At 39.5% G+C, this 21,644-nt stretch overlaps 1 protein-coding gene and 1 long non-coding RNA gene across 5 annotated transcripts in view; one reads left to right on the top strand and one right to left on the bottom strand.

Moving 5' to 3' along the window:
• Positions 1-21,644, top strand: part of ano5a (anoctamin 5a) — a 67,026-nt gene that overhangs the window by 21,821 nt on the left and 23,561 nt on the right. For 2 of the 4 annotated variants that reach the window (XR_010330039.1, XM_064335693.1), the window contains exons 2-4: positions 7,424-7,491; positions 13,677-13,724; positions 19,478-19,585. Coding sequence is in view for 3 of the 4 variants with exons in the window: in XM_064335693.1 (XP_064191763.1) it covers positions 7,424-7,491; positions 13,677-13,724; positions 19,478-19,585 (224 nt within the window). In the remaining variant the exon portion in view is untranslated. Of the gene's footprint in view, positions 1-7,423; positions 7,492-13,676; positions 13,725-16,832; positions 18,232-19,477; positions 19,586-21,644 lie in introns of those variants that run through there. The other 2 variants (XM_064335694.1, XM_064335696.1) reach the window with 2 other exon arrangements.
• LOC135255019 (uncharacterized) lies at positions 14,954-20,481 on the bottom strand. Its single transcript, XR_010330040.1, has 4 exons — positions 20,328-20,481; positions 16,572-16,628; positions 15,540-15,581; positions 14,954-15,276 (listed from the first exon to the last, which is right to left on the bottom strand). It is a non-coding gene; the product is annotated as an uncharacterized LOC135255019 (long non-coding RNA).

Raw genomic sequence — 21,644 nt, forward strand, 5'->3', positions numbered from 1 at the left:
TATTCACATTTCCCCCCAACCATTACTGTATAGGCAGTGGCTTCTCTGCTGGCTTGACTGCCTAAAAATCTCTCACGCTTAAGGATCTACTTCAACATGCCTGTTAAAAATAGTTTGCTAGTCATGTAAATAACAAATGTTCCCTTCACTAAACTTAAGGCCCCTAACTTGCAATGTGATTTTCTGTTTAGCTTCACACATTAACAGGCTACACTGTTGATTTTTGGAACCAGCATGTGGTTGAAACTATGGTTTCAAACACATGAGCACCAAGATGCCAGCTTACATTGTATCTACATGTTGTACTACTGCACTAATGCTCTGCTCATTTTGACAGATAATAGATCACTGACTGTAATCTGTAGTTGAAATATATTGTTAAATATATTAAATGCATAAGGAAGATTATAAATAAATATCATATAGAAGTATAAACTAAATTGTGATTAATGTACATATGTTATTTGTGTAAGAGGCTGGGAAAGAAAAATGAAGGCAGTAGTCTGTTGTCTTAACATCATGATCAGCTGTTCTGTATCGGGAACAAAGACAAGTCTGTAGAGGCCATCGCCTCAACTACCATGGCACAAAGAGGCTTTCTCAGCAATGGGGTCAGTGAAGTACTGCATTACTTTGTCCAGCTGGTCACAATCTGTCACCTGTCACAAGTGTGATCTTCCTTTTCAGTCAGAGTATGCACCACTCTGTTTGTACACGGCCTCTAGATGAGGAGGAGGCCTTCATGGTCAATTTAATGCATTGCTGCTGATAGATGCAGCTTAGTGGATGCATCTGTCCTGGACTATTTGAAGTACTGTATGAGGTTTGTGCGTGGGTACAGTGCGTTCTGTAAGCATTTGGACAGTGACACAATTTTTGTTATTTTAGCTCTGTACTCCAGAACATTGGATTTGAAATGAAACAATGAATATGAGGTTAAAGTTCAAACTGTAAACTTTAATTTGAGAGATGCATATCAAGGAATATTCTTCTAGGAATTACAGCCTTTTTTATACATAGCCCCCCATTTTAGGGGACCGTGTGTAATTGGACAAATTACTATAATGTAGTCTTAAAGTTGTCATATTTAATACTTGGTCGCAAATCCTTTGCATTCAATGCCCATAGGCATCACCAGACTCTGAATATCTTCCCTGGTGATGCTCTGCCAGGCCTGTACTGCTGCCATCTTCAGTTGCTGTTTCTTTTGGGGGCTTTTTGCCTTCAGTCTTGTCTTCAACAAGCGATAAGCATGGACAATTGGATTCAGGTCGGGTGTTTGACCTGGTGAGTCAAAAACATTTCACTTTTTGGCCCTAAAAAAATCCTTGATCACTTTATAGCAGTATGTTTGAGCTCATTTAAAATAAATATTTTAGAATATTTATTTGAAAATATTATAAAATAACTATGCTAAGGCATATCTATGATGCACTGGCAATCATATATGAAATCAATCAATGCTGAAAACTTCCCCTTCTCTACTCTTATTAATTGTTAACAGTTTTGTTACACTGAAGATGGTTTCTGATCAGATTCCAACAACGTGTTTGTTGCCAGCCAGCTGCTGAAATGGCAGACACTAAGAAGCCTAGATACAGTGAAGCAAAAAGACAAGCTGACAGGGCTCGTTCAAAAACTAGAGTCAACCTTGGAATGACTTTTCTTCAGTGGCATCAGCGGATGTTCCCCAAGGGGATGAAGGCCTGTTTTCTGTTGGACATCACTTTTAGCTAGTTACCTTACGCAGCTAGATGCCCGAGATAGGGTAGCTTTTGTATCTAATTGTGTTCTTCCATCAAGATGTCTTCTTCCCCCATGGGAATTGCTGTAGGTTGCAACTTGGCTTTGTTGCAACTTAAATGGCTAGGTAATTCACCTGCATGTATTTCAATCAGGGAAAATGAATGAATGAATATGAGTATATTGTCGTGAAACATTGACTAGAATAGAAAAAAATGGCTGAATCACCACTATGGAGTAGCTACCGTACGATGTTCCCACGCACTAAGGCATGGGTGTCAAACTCTGGCCCGCGGGCCAAATTTGGCCCGCAGTGTAATTATATTTGGCCCGCGATGCAATCCCAAATAACTACTAGAGCTGGCCCGCCAGTATTATAGACAAATCCGGCGAAACCCGGAAGTAAAGCAGCGCCGCCATTACTGCGTGCCTTGCTCAGAGACTGTAAAAAATATGGACAAAGATACTGTGACGTCACCCATTGCCTCTCCGTGGGTCTGTAAAACACGTTTTGAAGCTCAATGGCGGCGCGGCCATGTTCTCGATTTGGAGCCAAAACCATAGAGTTAAGCGGTCTTGTGATTTTTACTATGTGATTGACTGTCCGGTGCGGAAAAGCCCATCAACCTGAACGAACGATTGCAGTACGAACTTGAGGCTAGCTGACTGTCTGCCGTTAAGTTTTAAAATATACGATCAAATGTTTACGGAGTTTAATTTCCATCCGTGACTGTACTGTGTCATGTAATCACGTTATATGTATGACATTAATAATACAATTATGTTCAGTTATCTTCAATTTATGTTTCTCGGCAAAACGAATATGCTTAGCTAGCATATCAGCTTGCCAGTGAGCTAGGTAAGCTATCCATGGTTAGCTCACGCATTAGCAATATGAACTACAGGGGAAGAACATCGACTGCACTGATGGTCAATCAATCAGAGATTTGTAGGCTACTGGTGATTTGACTAGGCTAATTTTCATATAACTGTCTGGTAGACCTGCTGTTAACCAAGCAAGTTATCGTCGTAGGTTTTCGCCACAATCAGTTAATGAGTCATTAACTGCAACTACTCCATCGCCGTTTGTGGTGTTTACTTGCTGGGTGACGCTAGCTGACCGATCGTTCGCAAGTCACTTTTTACCGAATAAAAATTAACACCGTCAGCGGTGATTAACAAATCTACCAAGTATTTTAATAACTGATTTACAGGCGTGTAAATATGACAACGCACTTTGAAGAGCAAGTTTTCCACCTGTTGCATAAAGACAAAAATAATGTACATTGAATTTCTAATTATTATTTTCTTGCTAGCTTCTAGCTTTGTCACATTCGTGCAGCATAGCCCAGGTAGACATTTACGGAATGTACACGACTGACAAGCCGTCAAACACGTTTGACAGATGGAATATTTGCCGGTTAGGGTTAGCTAGCTAGTCAAATGGCTTGGTAGCCGAAGTTGCGAACTGTTTTAGCATAGGCTACTGGACTACCACATATAGCAAATAAGCGTTAGCTGATTACGCTTTCTGCCAACTATTATTTGGTTAAGTGGGCTAAAGGAAATAGTAAAAATGACTCGGCTACCGCAAAACTTCAGAGGAGGATTATTTTATGGTCGTCTAGTGCAGCTGTAAATAGCACACGCTATAATGAAACCACTACAAAATGGGATGCCTGCATTTTCTGACTTCGCACAGGTGGACCGTGGTCGGAGACGCCACCTCCCACCCCAGTGACCACAGATTGTAGCCCCTACTGTAGCTCAGTCCTCCGCAGTAATGTCAGTTTCTGGAAAGCAAAGGAAGGACACAGCAGAGCTCCGGGAGCAAAAGTTTCTGTGTGAGCTGGCCTTTCTGTGTGACATCTCAGCTGCTCAGATGCTCTCCATGTTCGGCAGCACTTATCTATGTGAGCAACTTTTCTCCTCGATGAAGATGACTAAAACATCTCACAGGAGACGTCTGACTGATGAACACCTTCGCTCGATACTGAGGATTTCCTCAGCTCAGAGCCTGAGCCCAGGCATTGGTGAACTAGCATCCAAGAAGAGATGCCAGGTATCTGGCTTGGGCAAATCAGATTAGATCAGTGTGTAGCAAACTGAGCAATAATTAACCTTTTCTTTATGCATTTTTTCTTGCTACTCCAAGGCATGGGCTTGAATGGTTGATTGATTTATTATTGTTGTTTTATTTTTAAAATTATTAGCCTGTGGAAAAAGTTTATTTTGATATTTAAATCAGAAGGCTGCAAATAGAAAAGAGGCATACGATTTTTATTTAAATTTCATTTAATAAATTAATGCCATTGATGTGTTTTTTTATTTGAAATTCGATTTTGCATGTCTGCACTATTGTTATATATTGTATAGTAATAAGCGTTGCTTGTTCCATATTCAATGTTAAAGCAAAACTTGTTTGGGTCCATATTAAAAGGTTCATTTGTTCAATGTTGGCCCGCGACTTTGTTCAAGTTTTAAATTTTGGCCCACTGTGTATTTGAGTTTGACACCCCTGCACTAAGGCGTCCACTCAGTGTAGAGGTACACTGCCTAATTACTGTTACCATCTATGGAATCATTCATGTTGCTAAAACTGCTGTTTTTAATATCTCAGACCACCTCACCTCTTTGCTTGACATTTTGCTTGTAGTGCTCAAGGGTGTGTCCTTAGTGAAAGTGTGGGTGGGGTTGAGGATGGAGGATGTAGCTATTAGTGAGGTTTACAAACACAAAGGGCATCCAAAAAATCCTACATAGTAGCCTAAACCTTTAAATAGTTCACTATGTGGGGTTTTTAAAAATATATCTGTTTTTATGTATATGTTTGCTTGTTCCTGGCAGTTTCTGGTGACCTTTACAGAGGTTTCTGATGACCTTCTGCATTTTACAATGGCTGGTTTTATTCCAAGGTTCATGGTCTAAAAAAAAAAAAACTTCACTTCAAATAACTCCAAAGCAGCTTATACTGAGCGATTATGGTGGTATTAGATTGTTTGTGTGTATATTCCCAAACATTTCTTCAAAAAAATACAATTATTATTATTTTTGGTTGGAACTAGCCTACTTCCCATGGAATATGCAACCCAGGGCCACCACATTCAAGGATCAAGGAAAGACGTGCTGGTACAGTTTTAGTGTTATCTCATTAAAAACACGTTTTCAACGTACAAAAATGGCAAGTTACTCTCACTTACAAAGCACTGTCTTTCATTCAAACTGGCTAAAGATAGACTATGTTGTTTGTAGTACAGTAACTTGCCGTCATTTTGATATATGAAGCCAGTGTACTGAGTTTAGAGATTTGCTGTAGTCAGAGGGGGAATTAAACCCCGGTCTCTCAGTCCTGTAAACAGTTTACAACCAAAAGACAATGACACTACCCACTAGGCTACGCAGGTAGTACACATCAGAGATGCAAATTGTACCTTTTTAAGCATGCACACTTGTATATATGATCATTTTGATTGCATCCAATGTTTTTATTGGTTGATGTATGTAAAATGACCAATGGGGAGACATTCTTTGTGGGCTAGGAGCATTTCTGGCAGGAAAAAGAAGAAGAAGAAGGAAAAAAACGCAAAATCCCTTTAGTTTGGGGCTTTATTGTGTTGTTTATGAATTCTGTCTGTTGAAATGAGGTCAGATTAAAGATTAAAGATTTTAAGGGCTGGATGGCATACCTGTTTTTAATTGTCAGTAAACTCTATACAATCTGTTCCTATGTACAGCCTCTGGAAACTTAATGTTGCTTCTAATTAACAGGAAACATTTATTTTTCTTAGAATGTTTGATTGGGAAGAATGCCTTTAACAAAGAGATCAGAAAAATGTTAACCAATTGTTGTTATTATATACGGAGTTCTAGGAAGGAAACTAACCCAGATTACATTAGTTCTGCACATTTAATGTTCACTGCGTTTTCAGTTACATTTTAGCCATTAAACAGCTTAAATTCTTTGTACATGCATGCAGTTTATACAGCTGGATATTTACTGAAGCAATTCAGGTTTAATACCTTGTGTAACAGATCAATGGCAGTGCTCCACAGTGCTGCATTCATAAGGCGTTGACTGTACCAAGTTCATGACAATTTCCTTTCTCTGATACTGCTGTCCTTGACATTGGCCTGCTGGAAACAGCTGGGGCTGGGGCTAGCGGACTGAAATGTGTGAAGAGGACTGAGCATGCTTAGATGCTTAGTCACACCATTGCCGCCCTCATGTCTTGCTCACATACTGTACATAGAGCGCTGGCCATGAAATTGCCTTCCTGTTTAAACAGTTCCCTGGTGAAATGCTAATGCTAGCAGCTGGGGTGCAGTTAATGCCAGGGGAAGGGAGCAGAGCAGCCTGCTGTAATGCAGTGTTCTGAGGACATCCTGGTGCTTTTTCCAGCTCCTTTGCCACTGAATCAATGCCCACCCCAGGGATCCAAGAGTGTGGTGTAACCTCACTTCACATGATACTATGTACCCTCAGTGAGAACTTCTAACCCAGAATCCTGGGCCTTGTATTGTGGCCTGCCTGTGACCAGTTACACCAGCAGTTTTGTCTTATTTTGATTTTTAAATTCAGTTTCTATTACCAATTGAATTGCCATATTCCAGGTCTGAATTTTTATGAATTTATTCAGGACTGAGACCAAATGTTATTTTGTATGCTTAATGAAAAACTAAGCGTAGTAGTTTTTAATGCTACATGTTTTGGGCAAAGCCCTTCTTCAGCACAGCACAAGGGGCGACATAGCTCAGGAGGTAAGACCGATTGTCTGGCAGTCGGAGGGTTGCCGGTTCAAACCCCACCCTGGGCATGTCAAAGTGTCCTTGAGCAAGACACCTAACCCCTAACTGCTCTGGCGAATGAGAGGCATCAATTGTAAAGCGCTTTGGATAAAAGCGCTATATAAATGCAGTCCATTTACCATCCATTTACCATTTAGCACAAAGGACTTCTCGCAGGTGGTGTGTCCACATCTATTAAACTGCATCCAAAGAAATCAGACTTTTGTCCCCCTTATATAAAATTTCTTCTTATAAATGAAGATGTTTCCAGTTACAAAATTAAAAAAATTAATGATATTTTGAATATGTTCATTTTTAAAACAGTTTAAAATATTTGATCTTCTAAAAAGTGACCTCTTCCACATTTTCACACAGTACCAGGCACTCCTAGAGTACAGTTCCAAAGAAAGGGGAACTTTATTCTAGTGCCTGGTGCTGTGTGGAAAAAACTGTTTGCTTAATTTAGAAATTTTCTATTTAGAAATTTTGTGCAGGAAATTTGTTTTGACAGCTTGTTTTTATCCTGCAAAGGCAAGCACACTTTATTCTCATTTTGTGTCGGACCAATCTTTAAATTTAAGATATTTACAGTATAAAAGTTGATTCCTAATATTTAAACAGTTCCCTTATTGCTGTGTGTTTTTGTTGTAGTACTTTTACTGTTTTTGCTCACAGTGTTCCTTGTGGAGAAGTCAGACATCTCAGATGGGAATCTGGGTACCCTGTAACAGAAACAGCATCAATGCACATCATGTTTTCAGTTGCGTGACTACAGTGTGATATTAGCCATACAACCACAGTTCAGTTTCTAACAGGGGGAACTCAGTAGAAAGAGTGGCAGTTTTTTCTCCAACCCATTGACATGATGACTAACCTTTCTTCTCTTTATGTCCAGGAGACGACAATGACCTAAGCCTGAACTCCATATCAGTTAAGGAATCTGAGCTGTCAGAACACTCCAAGGTAAGACCCAGAACCATCAGTAGTGTCTTCTGATGAAATCTCTGCTCATTGGTCTGTTTGAAAAAACTGGTCTGAAATAAAGATTTTCAATCCTGGTCCAGGAGGGCCACAGGGTTTACTGGTTTATGTTTTCACCTCAAAATCAGCTACCAGTTCACGCCCAAGAAACCAGGTGAGCTGAGTTATCCATGTAGTTAACGGTTTTAAGTGCTGAGTAAAAACAAAAACCAGCAGACCTGGTGCCCTCCAGGACCAGGACTGAAAACCTCTGAGTCTAAATAGCTGACATTTTGTGTGCCCTCTCTTTAAAGGATAATACTGTGTTCAGCATTGGAATGTCAGGTGGAAGTGGCTGCTATGGCCAAAATTGTGCCTTTTGCGCATACACACAAGTGATGAGTTAAATGCCAGAAGGATGCTTGTGTTGGAGGAATGCCATACCTGCAGTGAAATATGGTGCTGGATATTTGTTGTTACACGTTATTTTGCATCTACTGGTCCTGGTGCTCTTGTTAAGGTAGAATCATAAATTCCAGCAAGGACAAAAACATTTTGGCCAAAAACCTGGTTTCCCCTAGGAAGCTCAAACTTTGTTACAAATGGATCTTTATGCAAGATATTCATGCCAAGTATATCTCTGAAACAACCAAAAATGTTTAACTGGCCATGAAATGACTTTCCTGCAATGGCCCTCTTAGTTTTCAGACCCAAACCCCCCTGAAAATTTGTAATTCAAACTGAAAAGGTCAATTTCATGAGCACAGATTGAAGAATACCCAGTATGTTCAGCAGTCTCATAAATCTCTATAAAACACATGGTAATTTTATCCTAGTGAAGGACGGGTGGGAAAAATACAGAAAATAGGGGTACCAGTATTTTTAATAGCTAGTATTCGAGAAATAATAAATGTTATTCATTAAAAAAGCTTTTTCTCTGAGGAATTATATTATTATAAAATACATTTTTGAGCACAAAATGTAGCTTGTTACCTATACTGATAATATTATACAGCCATTTTTGCTCATCTATATCAAAAGTGGAGAATGCTGTGCTCATTTGATTGAAATAAATTTGTTTTAGATGTTTTATACATTTTTATATGTTTTGGCAGTAATTAATATAAATGAATATAGATATCAATGAAAAGGTGGGGCATATTCAATGCTTTGGTAAGGACACTAGTGAATATAGTACAGTAAATGACACCAAGTGCATTGAGGGTGAAGCCCTGTGGGATGCAAAATGTGTTTCTAGTGTAAGATAGATATGCCGGGTGTCACTCCGAGTGTGTGTTTGCATATGTTTGTATGCGTGTGTTTGTTTGTCCCGTCCACTTCCCAGAAATGCCTCTGAAACCTGCCAAAGAGCTGTTCAACTCATATTCCATTTATCTTCAGTTCCTCATTCCCTCCCTTTCCTTCCCCTTTCGTCTCACGATGTTGACAGTCACCATTTTCTCTAATATGCTCCTGAGTCATTTAAAATATTCCAGTATTCCAAGATATTTTAAATTCCATAGCCCTGAATCTGTAGAGGTCACTGCCAAGGAATGCCCTGGATGACATGGTGGATGCTTGAGTGAGAGTCTGAGTAGTTTTGTCAGCATCAGTTTCAGTGAGAACAGAGAAGTAGCACAGTGACCTGTAGTGCATAATTGTGGCCATTTTGAGACACACATGTTGACACGCAAGTACTTTAAGGGAAATTCTTTGTAAGAAGCGAGAATCTAGTCATATTAATTTAAATCCCTAAGTCAAACATGGGATTTATTTAGTTTAAAATGTTAATCTGACCATTACCATGTGACTAAACCACATCAAAATCAGTCAATAGATGCAAAGGCATACTGTGTAACAGTGTGTCAGGTTGCATGTGTCTCACTCATCTGGTTAGGCCAAAACAGGGGACAGAGGAAAATGGATAATAGCATTTCCAAAATGGCCAATCGTAGATGGCGGCAACATGAGATACAGATATATGTTCCATTTGAGAAAATTCATCACTGCGGCAAGTTTTAAATATCTAAAAGACAACAGTGATTTTTCTTGAATTCAACTATTGTGCTCTGTAGCACTACTGTGTGACTCAGTTGGGCCAATACATTAGTGATAGGCTTGGGTTGTGAGTGCCAATGTAGCTTCCAAATTTCATTAATTTTCGTCAAAATGTTTTGGCGCAATTAGCATTGATTAACCACACCCACATCAATTTTTATTGGATTACTGCACCATGCTTTATGGCGTATCAACCCTCTTTATGGTAACCTTTTAGAGGATGGTCTCTTGCGGTGCTTGGACCCCTAATAACCAGTTCTATGTATCCCTTTGATTGTTTCACTACCTCCACATGCACAAGCTACTGGCCCCCTTTTATTTCACCGACTTAATGGAGTCTGAAAATTATGTCTGTCTATTTGGAAGAGAGAGCTTCAATACAAGTGTAGTCCCTTTTATGAAAGTAGACACATGGTTCTTTTATTGGATAGTATTTTTTTGCTGTATTTTTTTAAACAATGATTACCATTAAGAAAGCATTTTTTTATTGTTTCTTCAAAAACCTACGTAAGCTACAACATGCAGAATGGGAATTAAATGAAGAATGGGAATTTAAAACATTTTGTATATTATAAATGCTTATTTATTGCTTTCCCATACTTTCACAAGCTATTCTGATTAAATAAGTACAGGGTCCTACCCAAATTTCAAACATACTGTGTTTGGAGCCAGTCTCATATGATTGTGTATATTAATTAACAGGCAATAATTTTTTTTCCTATTCCACAATACCACCTTTCAGTTTGCCTGGCTTTGAGATGTGTGGTGGCTCAGGGAGTTATGTGGCTTTGGGGGGACAGAAATTCCGTTGTGAGTGGCATATCTCTGTAACCTCCCTGTGCCACCCAGGGTATGCACGGAAATTGATAACCCAGCTGAATCAGGCTGTATAATGTATGACCTCAACAAGACATTGTTGACTTGCAAGACTACAACAAAGCAAGATATTGTGGATCAACGGTTAGCCTGTACAGACATGTATTAGTGAGGTTCATTTCTGCATTTCTGCAAGATTGAAACTACCAATGTATATAAATCAAAAAGGCAATATAGAATTGAAAATGTAGAAAGTGAGCAGCAAGGTGAGAATTGATATTAATTGCACCTGTCAGATCTCAGAGTCTGAAAATAGCACCCAAATAGCTTTACAGAACTATAACAGTCAATAGGCTTCTACATACCAGGTAGCTAATGAGATTTAACTGAGATAACTAGCAAGCAACTTAGTCTTACACTCAGATGTGGTGTCACACTAAGAACAAACCTTACAATCAGAATTAGGCCAAATGTGAGCCTTCCAAATTTGACACTTATCGGCTGCATGACGGCAAGGCACATGCTACATATGGCATTGTCTGATCTGAGCATATAATGATGTGTTGGTACAGATTATAAAGATTCACCACATACTTAACTCTGTTTTATTACCATTGTCCTGTCTCTCCACTGTTGAATCTGAAACATTCCAATTTCTCCTGATGCATTAGAGAAGTTACCAAGTACAGTGCTGTGGCAGCGGGCATTCTATAATATGTAGGCTAAGTACCAGAACCTCCTGTAATTTATAAGTAGACGATGGAAGGAACCAATTATCTGATGAATGTAAGGAACATGTGGTATCCATTAGTTCAAGTTGGAATGTAAAAAGGACTATTGTTCCATTACTAACTACTATTTTTTTAATGGTTTACAACAGAAGTATATTGCTTGCTATCCAGGGCTATGCTTGGAGTGGATGTCATGACTGTGTCCAACTCAGAAGATTGAGACAGATGTAGTGATGCTTTGAGAAGCTAGGAAACTACATAAAGTAACTGCATGAATCTATGTAAATTACCACAACAAAAATCTATGAAAAACGAATAAAAACTAAAATTGGTGTGGAAGTACACAATGAATAAGTCCATAGTCAGCTTGCTTTTTCATTTTGATAGATATTAGACACATTTAAGACATCCATTTAATTTTGGCCCAACAGAGTGTGAACAGTCGTATGTCTGACTTTAAACTAAGTCATATGTTGATTGTGCATTAATTGCTGAACTCCACAGTGCTCATTTGAAAACTTTATTCATTCTGCAGAAGTGGCACATTAGAAAATGGTTTTGATGAATACTGATATGGGATGTTTGTGTAACTGTGTGTATGTGTGTGTGTGTGCGTGTGTACTTGCGTACAAGCTTTTTTAGTTTCTTCTATGTTTCCACTGAGAGACTAAGGACCATATTTACTAAAGATTTTTGGGGCTTTTATGGACACCAATGAGAAAAACATAATTTTCCCATATTTACTAAGGCACCGCACCGGGGCTAACGCTGGTGAAATGAGTGAAATGAGGCATCCCTAAAATTTGCCTGTTTGGGCATGTATGCAGTTTTTAGGGTGTTCTGTTGTGTATGTTAGACTGCCAAAATATGGGAGGAGAGAATGGAAAATTATGCATTTGACCTGCTACAGCTGATTTATCACGGCTGGTGACTGTTGTGGCAAAGGTAAAAAAAAAAGCGGGTGTTAAAATCCCACACATGATCAGCATGGCCATTCTTAAGAGGAGACATCGTCAGCATGTTAGAGTAGGAGGGGCTCGCCATAAATGTAACAGTTTTGGGATTTCATTAATTTATTCAGAAAATATTTAGTATAGCATTATGGAATTTTACTTATACTTTCTGCACATACTAATGTTAATCAAGGAAGCACCTTTCCAGGTAATGTGAGACCAGACATATCTTCTGATTATGAAGCATTCATGAAAAAAAGACTGTAAACACTGACACACAAGCAACTTTGTAACATATTGTAATGAGTGAAGTGGAGTTGTGGTAACGTCCAAATAGATCAGTAAAGCTGCCTTTGTCTGTTTCTTAACACCCAGGTAAGCTTTTACAAAGCAAATAGCTGACCATGCAGACCAATCTAGTGTGAGCTTATCATAAATGCCTGTGGCCAGGCAGCTGTTTCTTTTCCATTAATTACTTGGAGCATCCAGAAAGAAAATTAACTGAACTAACTTAAAACACTGAACTAACTTAAAAAGTCAAACATGTTGTCAGATATCTAGTGTTTTGATTCTGGTTTTATAGAGAGAGACAGTGAATTGGATGATTATTCCAATTTGACTACCTCTTATTGGACTCAATTATTTAATGTTAAGACCTGATATAGTTTGTTTTGACTTGTTGGTTGATTTCACCAGTTTACTGTAGGCTGAACTATTAATGAATTTGGCAATTTAATTTAAACATTTTAATTAATCCTTACTTGTCTGACAATGTTGATGAGTAAAATAATTTTTTTTTTTAATTACTAAAGTTTTTACTAATGAGATATATTAACATTTAAAGGTGACAGTGCCTATCCATTGCATCCATGGATCCTGACAACTGGAAATCCTTTCCAAAACCCGACTTCATCAGAGATGGAGTGGTACAACAATGTTGCTTTCCTGCCATGTGCACGACGCATCCTAAATACCAGCAGTGCATTTAAATGAACTTGCTGTGGCTGTGCTCATTTTCAGAACCAGTCTTGGTAAATACCCCACTAAATTTAAAACGGCGATGGAGAATTTTGCTCCACTGACGGTAACTTGTGGCATGCTTAGTAAATATAATACCTTAAGTGTATCTTCAATTTTTTTTTGCTTCAGCAGGAACCTGAGCGTTTTGTTTGGTATTTTCTGTGGGCTATGTGTTTAAGAGCAAGACTACGCAGATTCTCAGGTCTTCATAGCATGTATATACACTGATACACATGGCCCTGTGAATAGAATAAGCCATCCAGGTGATTTAAAGATTAGTGTGTCTGCAGGTCTATTAGAAAATGAAGGCTCTGCAGTTAGCGTGGGCCTGCAGCAGTGGGTTGAGCTTCTGTAATGAGATTCTGGATTACTGGGTGAGCAGATGCGCCCATGAATTACTAGACCCTCCCCCTTAGTGAACTGCCCACATTAAAGCTACACGGAGCAGCAAAGTACGACAGTCTGGGTAAGCTTTTTATTGCTGGCTTGCATCATGCAGATTTCACCTGATCCCTTGTGCCTTCACCAAGGCCTCTCACTGCACGGTCCCTTATTCTAACCTTCCTCTCTCCCCTTCCACCTCACCATACCCCACCCCCCCGGACCGCAGAGCGACCTTGTCGTGGAGACCGTGCCCCTCATCACCAGCCTCTCAGGGGTAAGAGGTGACCGGACCACATCCGACAGTCCACATGTCTCCATGTCTGTCTGTTGGTCCACTATCACACAGGCTGTATTGGCCAAACACCCTCCAACTCGTCTTACCCGTCTCTGTGTGTGTCTTCACATCGTGATTGTAATGATTGCATGGGGAGGGGCTCAGTTTGTGTGATCCAATGATCAATGATTTTGTACATGATTGGAAAATGTGGGGCTTTCGTTGTAAAATGTGGTTTGTTAAAAACAAAGCCAGGAAATGGAGATATAATGTACACAAAGGCAAAGGATCATGGGAAAGATGTGGGAGCTTTGGTGAGTGATGAGGTTTTCCACAGCTGCCAGACGGGGACAGCTTTAGTTCCGTCAGACGGACGTCACAGACACAATGTTCCCTCACCTGCTCAAGATTAGGGCTTTGCCATCAATGCTCCGATCCACTTAGCTTTGCAGTAGCTGGATGGTAAGTGATCTCATCCACAAAGAATTGCACTCATCCCAATGGCTTGTTTATGATGGTAAAATTAATATTCATCACGTGGATCAAGTATCTTGCTTGTAACATGATAGATGTGTGCTTGTTCTGATCTACCAGCATAACAACAATCAAGCATGGACTGTACACTGTAATCCTCACTCCCTCTGGCTCACAGTAATTGCATGGTTACTGTAAGCACATGACTCTCTAATTTGCCTCGCATTAGGTTTAGGGGTTATTTCTGGAGCCCTTCATTTCATACTGTGTCTGGGATTGGTCTGTTTACATCTACGCTACTTGTTAATCTGGCCCACATACATTGTATGCTGTTACAGGCCATGCTGTTGAACTCTCGCATTGTAAACTAGATTACTACGTGTGTTAGTTGTTGGATTGTTGTATTAGTTCTCATTTCTAAACAAAAAATGTGAGTATCAAATGCTGACTGCAAATGAGAAAGACAGGGTATTCCGAGGCTGAAAATCAGGCAACGGTGGTATCAACCACAATCATGCAGCAGTTAGACCCAACACAGTTAGTCTAAAAATTCTTAGACCTTTACAACAGAATTGATTTTGACATATATATCAACAGAAGTGATTTACATGTAAATGTTTTATATTGCTAATGTATTGTTTTTAAAATAATTATTTATTAATTAATATTTTTTCTTTAAATTGTATTTACCTGCCTTAACCAAAGTAGGCTGATTAGACACCAAACCTAAAATTAAACAAGAAATGAAATTGAAATGGAATAGGCCTATCTTTATTGTGTTGCACTGCCCCAGTACGCATAAGAACAGCACTATTTGGCATATCTGATGAAATAATGTAGGCATTACAAGGAATTGTGCCATGCAAATGCAAATACATTGTCAGCTACATAGGAATATGGAGTCCTGCAGAAGCAACAGTATATTCAGTATAAAGGCCGTAGTCTAATTGTTCCAGTTATAGTGTCGGTCTTTGCTTTTCCAAGTATAGTCCTTGGAAAAACAAAGACCCACATGTTTCATTAACTATTGAAACACCTTTTCAGTTGTTTGCACCTGTGACTCATCAGCTTCTACTCCCTAAAGAGGAGAAAACAAAAGAATAATAAAACATGTTTTTTTTCCACTTGCCTCAAGGTTAGTTACACATACACACATTCATGTATACAGAGTCCGTAGTATGGTGTCTATAAAATTCAAATCTACTGGCAGACATAAAGCTAGCACGATATCATGCAAATATGAATAAAATAAAATGTAATAAAATAATAATAATAAAATAAGTCCGCAAAACGGCACCTTTTGCTGTGCTTGCAACTTTATTGATTAAAATAATCACTTACGTTTTTCACATCTCTGTCCTGAGTCTTAGAATGTGGACCAACCTGAAAATAAGTTGTGAAAATATGATCAGAGTGTATTTTTTGTGAACACTGTATAAAATTAAGTAAAGCTTTTTTCTGCATCATATGTTCAGTGTGTGAGTGTAGTTAAATTTGCTCTTCAGCCCCTACCCCCACCTGGTCTCAGAAGTACATGTAATCACTACATAATTGTGTTTTAAAAAAAACACAAAACAAGATTTTTTTTTTCCCCGGAGTAAATATGTACTGTATGTTTACTGAATGAGACTCACATATGATCAGGGGATTTGGTAATGTTGGAATAAATGTGCTGTTTATTTCAAGCTTTGAACCACTGTATATAGTTTTGGAGATAATGGGGCTGATTTAAGACAGTGGGGATTTTTGCAAAAGCCCTGGGTTTCAAGTGAGTTTTAAGGGGTTAAACAATTTTGTCAAGCCATTAAAGACATGCATTCAAATATAGTGCCCTACAAACTAGAAAGGCCACACAAATTCGGCCATGACATATTAATATTTGCCACAGACCTTGGAAGACCACTCAGTCCAGGCTAAATTTGGTTGGGTAAACATTACAGATGTTTATTTACTGTAGTAGCTAAAGGTTGCCAGGGTACCTGTGCTTACAGTTATCATATTTTCCATTTGCTCATCTGGATACTCACTATTGCAGTGAAATGGTTAGTATCTTTTCCAAGGATAAAACAGACCAGAGAGGTGTATTTTGGAAGCCTGTGGTGTAGGCGTTGCCCTTTTACCAGTGCTAGAGGGAGTCCCTGCCCTGGTGTGATGACAGGCCTGTACCAAACATGGGTGCCACCAAGGCTGAGGTCCTTTTGAACCAGGGCTATGTGCACAATTACAGCTTGTGCACTTCCTTATTTAGACCCTTATTTTTATATAGATAGCAAAATAACAGCTAAATCTGGGAAGATAACTTTGTACTTTCAAATCTAATATCTGCTGTTGCTTTTTTCTGGAATGTTAATATTCACGATAATGAACACTTACTGCCCACTTGCAGTCTGCTGGTCCAAGTGGAATAAAGCCCATGCCCATGATCATAATCTGTGAAAACAGACATATTTAACCCTTGAAGGTGTAAGATATGTGATTAGAAAGTTCTTAGTTCTTAGTTGAACATTCTAATGTTAATGTAAAATCACTACAAGTCATTGACGTGATTGTGGTTGTTTCCACCTTTGTCTGGTTCTGTGTGAATCCTTCGAGACACATACACAAGACAATAAGGATATATATATATATGTGTGTGTGTGTGTGTACACAGACAAGTGACAAATTAAAGGAAAACCAACATAAAGTGTCTTAGTAAGGTGTTGGGCCACCACGAGCCATCAGAACAACTTCAGTGCGCCTTGGCATAGATTCTGCAAGTCTCTGGAACTCTACTGGAGGGATGGAACACATTCTTCCAAAAGATATTCCCTCATTTGCTGTTTTGATGATGATGGTGGAGAGCACTGTCTAACACATCAGTACAAAATCTCCCATATGTGTTCCATTGGGTTAAGATCAGGTGAGTGCGAAGGCCATAACATATGATTCACCTTATTTTCATACTCATCAAACCATTCAGTGACCCCTCGTGCCCTGTGGATGGGACATTGACATCCTGGAAGAGACCACTTCCATCAGGATAGAAATGTTTCATCATCTCTGTTAGACCAGTGCCTATGGTTTTTGCACCACTGAACTCTCAATTGTGCGTTTGTCTTTGTAATGAGGGATTTATGCACTGCAACCCTACAGTTCCTGCGCACCGTGGGAAAAAAATGAGGCATTCTTGATTAACTTATCATGGTCTTCAATCAAGACCTTTAGTAGAATCATTGGTTTTTTGTTTTTTTCCTTAAGATCAGTGACTGATTCAGACCCAAGAAACCAGATGACTGTAATCAACTGATCCATTTTGCTATGCTACTTACGTGCTGAGTAGTGCTGAGTAACACCGAAAGCCCGCAGACCCTGCGACTCTCCAGGATCAAGAGTGAGGACCACTGGGTCAAAGACATGCTTATCGCAGCATTTAAACTTCTGTCCATGTTCACTTTCCTCCTTGACTCTCCCCATAGATCAACTAATTATTTTTTTTAAGTGTCTCAATTAGAAACTCAGTTGTGTGATCAGTCATTTGACTGTGCCAAGTGGAGTTCCTGTGAGGACACCTGGAGGATAACCATTGAAATACAAGTTTAAATCCCTGCGGGTCACATGGTTGAGCCAAACTGGTGGCCCTAACCCATGGCATAAAGAACAGCAAACAGATATACTGCTCCAGTTGATTTTATTTAACAGTGTTCTGAAATATTTAAACACTAATGCCTGCTCTGTGAGTAGGTGAACTGTGATTCTGCTTCTTCCAATTCAGCATGTGAATCTCTCCAAGCAGAGGCCAGCCCTGCTGTCGAGTCTGATTGCATTATTGACTGCAGCTCAGGGGCTGTGTGGTCTATGACATCATCTCTCAGGGCCATGTCTCTCCGGCGCATCTGAGCGTGCGGTAGCCCGTCCCTGGACAGAACAGAGAAAGCCCGGCCTTAGTTAGTCAGAGGTGTGGTTACAGGGCTAGGGGGAGTCTTAAAGACCCCATTTAAATAATCCAACATCGATGTCACACGACACATCGCTGGGACCGGAGGCGGCCATGGAGGTGAATTGCTTCTCTTTTTAATCAGATTGATGCATAGTAGCTGTTGCCAAGGATACATCTGCTCCCCTAAGCATGGTATGGCGGTTATTTCTTTTTCAGCAGCTGATGAAGCCACGGTAGCGTTAACAATAACATTAGGCCAGACGGCTGATTTTAAAATCAGTCAAAATGGCAAGTGCTGGGCCTAGAGCAGGGGCTGCACTGAGAATCTCCAGGTTCAGTTTTGTATAGAGAAAAACAGATAGAAACATAGAGAACAGGGGGAAGCTGTGTTCAAAACCACTCTCTCTCCCTCTGGTGATCCAGAAAACAGCAGGCAAGATATTCACAGCAAATGATAAAAACTGAGTAGGCAGTGGGCAACAGTACTGATTAATGCAGCATAAGAATATGCTACATTGATATGCTTTTATGTGATTTGCAAGTATAAACCATCAAAAAAAAATTGCAAAGCTTAAACTGTCTGCAGGACCCAGTATTTGTTTTTATTTTTAGTCCCCGTCCTATCTCTGCACAACTATGAGATGAGGTGTGGATGAGTTTTTTTTTCCCTTAGTTCAGGAGCTCATTGTGTTTAGGATGCCTCTTCGTGTTTGCCAGATACTTTTAAATCCTGCTGTGCTATATCACTTATATTGCATTCCCATTATAATACTGTCCTAAAAATAATTGCAAGCACACAAACACACAAACATGTGCAGCCTCCATACCAGTGATATACCATGTCACAGATGGGGCCTCATTTACATCACTGAGCGAGATTATTAATAAAAAGCAGTCTGCTTCAGAAAAATTTGATTTGTCTCGTATTATACATGTGCATGATGTATAATATTTTCTAATATTGATAATATTTATAATATTGAACTAGTTATTTTGTTGGATTTACATGTACCAAACAAACCTTTTTATCTTTCCTATTTCGACAAGATATATTTGCTTTGTTTATTCACAACTATATTTTAACCTAAACAAATGTCTTTGCATTGGGCTGCTGTGACTTTATATGATGTAAGTAGTATTTTGTATCTTGTAATGGTTTAGTAGTGTCCAGTACAGTATTAATTAATCTGTTAAAGCGGTATGGGAAATATGGTGTACAGTAGTGTATAAGATGTGCTGCAGGGCCTTCCTTAAAGACTTCTTTGTGTGCGTGTGCGCGTACATGTGTGTGTTTGTGCACGTGTGTGTATGTGCGTGTGCGTGCTATATGTGTGTTCTCATCCCCCTGGCACTCTCTTTGCAGAATAATACTTCTCAAGGGAGCAAAGACTCTGTCTTCTTCAGGGATGGGGTGCGGAGGATTGACTTCGTCCTGGCTTACGTGGATGATAAGAATGATGAGAGGAAGCAGGTGAGAGGCACCCTTTTATTGCACACTAATGCACAGTGAAGACTTCATTAACGGTAAACATGTCTTTCATTTAGTCACACTGTGTACATGGGGCATTCACATGAGGCCAGCACATAATGAACTTGTTCCTTGGAGACCAGGCCTTGGTTCATAAACAAAAGCTGGTCTGAGTTGCTTGGCTTTGGTGCCATTTATCAGGCCTTACACCCTCTCTGTTGTGCTTCAGTGAAAGCTGCCACGGAGAGTTTCATTAAAAGGTTTGTATGCAGCACTTGGTACCACAAAAGAACTGTCATAAGACTCACGCCAAATCAATTTGAGACACTTTTTTTGGCATGTAACCATCCCTATTGAATTTCTGATCTATAATTTTCTCATGAAAAGATGACCCTGAGATTATTTTGCTTGTGTGAAACAATGAGTCTTATGGATGAATGACTGTAAAACCGCATTTCTAATAATGAAATCATGCTGAAAAAAAATAATGCTAAAGTGCTCCGGAAGGGTCCGACATTCACACAAAGTTATGTAGCCAAAGTCTGCGCAAAGTTAAATATCATAACAACCCTCTTTCTCAAACCCCATAATTATTATCATACTCAAAATATCTTTGCCTACACCAGTGCCAGAAAAATATTTGAGTACACTAAAGTAAGTCAAGAGATAGGCATTAGATAGTATATAGATAGGCATTTTTATACTGTCCATGTATTAAACTGTGTGCTGCATGTGTAACACCTACCTCTGCATCAGGTCTGTTCTGTATCTCAGATGCTGGAGTGGTGTGCTGAGCTAGCTTACTTCCCTTCTTCCCTTCTTCCCTTCACACCCACATGAAGGCTAGCTCACCCGTGGTTGTGAATTCAGTCTATACTGACTCTCTCATGGCCCTGAGAAATGTCCCCATGCCCCTTTCTTTTTTTTCTTTTTTTTTTTTACTTACTCACACTCTCAGCCACTTCCTGTTTGTGTGCTGCACAAAGCCATCTAGTGGTGAGCTGTAGAACAACAAAGCCGAACAAAGCTATACTGTTAATCAAAGCAGTGCTTCCCAAAGAAGAAAATTGAGAAAACACCTCAAATAAGAAGGGTTGTGATGGGTCACAAGGTCAATATGAAGAAGAAAAAAGTTATATATTCCAGTCACTTTCACACCAGTAAAATTTAATATTGCCATAGTTAGGTACACAGTAAATGCAATTTTTTGATTTCTATTAAAAACATTTTAGGTGTATATTATCAATATATGCTGGTGTACGTGTTAATGAATCTTGAGTTACAGAAGGTAAGTTCTGGGTAAGTTCTTCCAATGTTTAGGATATAAATATTTAATACTGGGTGGTGGGCTTTATACAGTAGTGTCAGATTTGTATTTATGTGTATTTTATATTTATGTGTATTGAATTCCCATCCTTGAAGAAAATGCTGCACTTTTGGCTGTACTCTTTAAATATCTGTCATTGGCAGACAGTCTGTTACATGGTTGAGGTGAAAGGGCTGTCTGTGTTGGTTAATGCAGCAGGTCTAGTGCCAGACATAGGCAGTACATTTGGCAGGGGTGAGAGGGCCGTCTTAAACCAGATGCTGCACAGTGCCAGAATAGCAAGAGGAAGTGGTGGCTGTGGGTTCAAACATTACGCCACCACCTTTGTGCTGCAAAAGCAGACTTGAATCTGTGCTCGTGAGTCTTTCTCACATGGTTTTGTGACGCTGAGCGTACTTCCCACCTCCACTCCTCATGTGAAACCACCTTCAGAAGTCTTACATCATTCCTGCAAAGGCTTGTCGAAAAATAAAGGCAGAGAACAGACGTTTCTCTGTTGGTACCCAGGGCAGACGCAAACACCGTTCAGTGTTGGACCCGAAGCAGGCATCCGTTCCTTTTTCGTTCAGGGTGGGGGAATTCAGGCGTGCAGGGCCTAGGTTATCTCTAAAAGCAGTGCAGAGGTGAAACTGCTGAACCATTGATACGGAATTACTGACAATGAGTGCCCCTGTGAAAAAAAGAGTGTTGAACTGGGCAGCCATGCAGGATGATGGAAGTTGCTTTTCCTTGGTC

The sequence above is a fragment of the Anguilla rostrata genome, chromosome 5, assembly GCF_018555375.3.
Source record: "Anguilla rostrata isolate EN2019 chromosome 5, ASM1855537v3, whole genome shotgun sequence".
Classification (NCBI taxonomy): domain Eukaryota; kingdom Metazoa; phylum Chordata; class Actinopteri; order Anguilliformes; family Anguillidae; genus Anguilla; species Anguilla rostrata.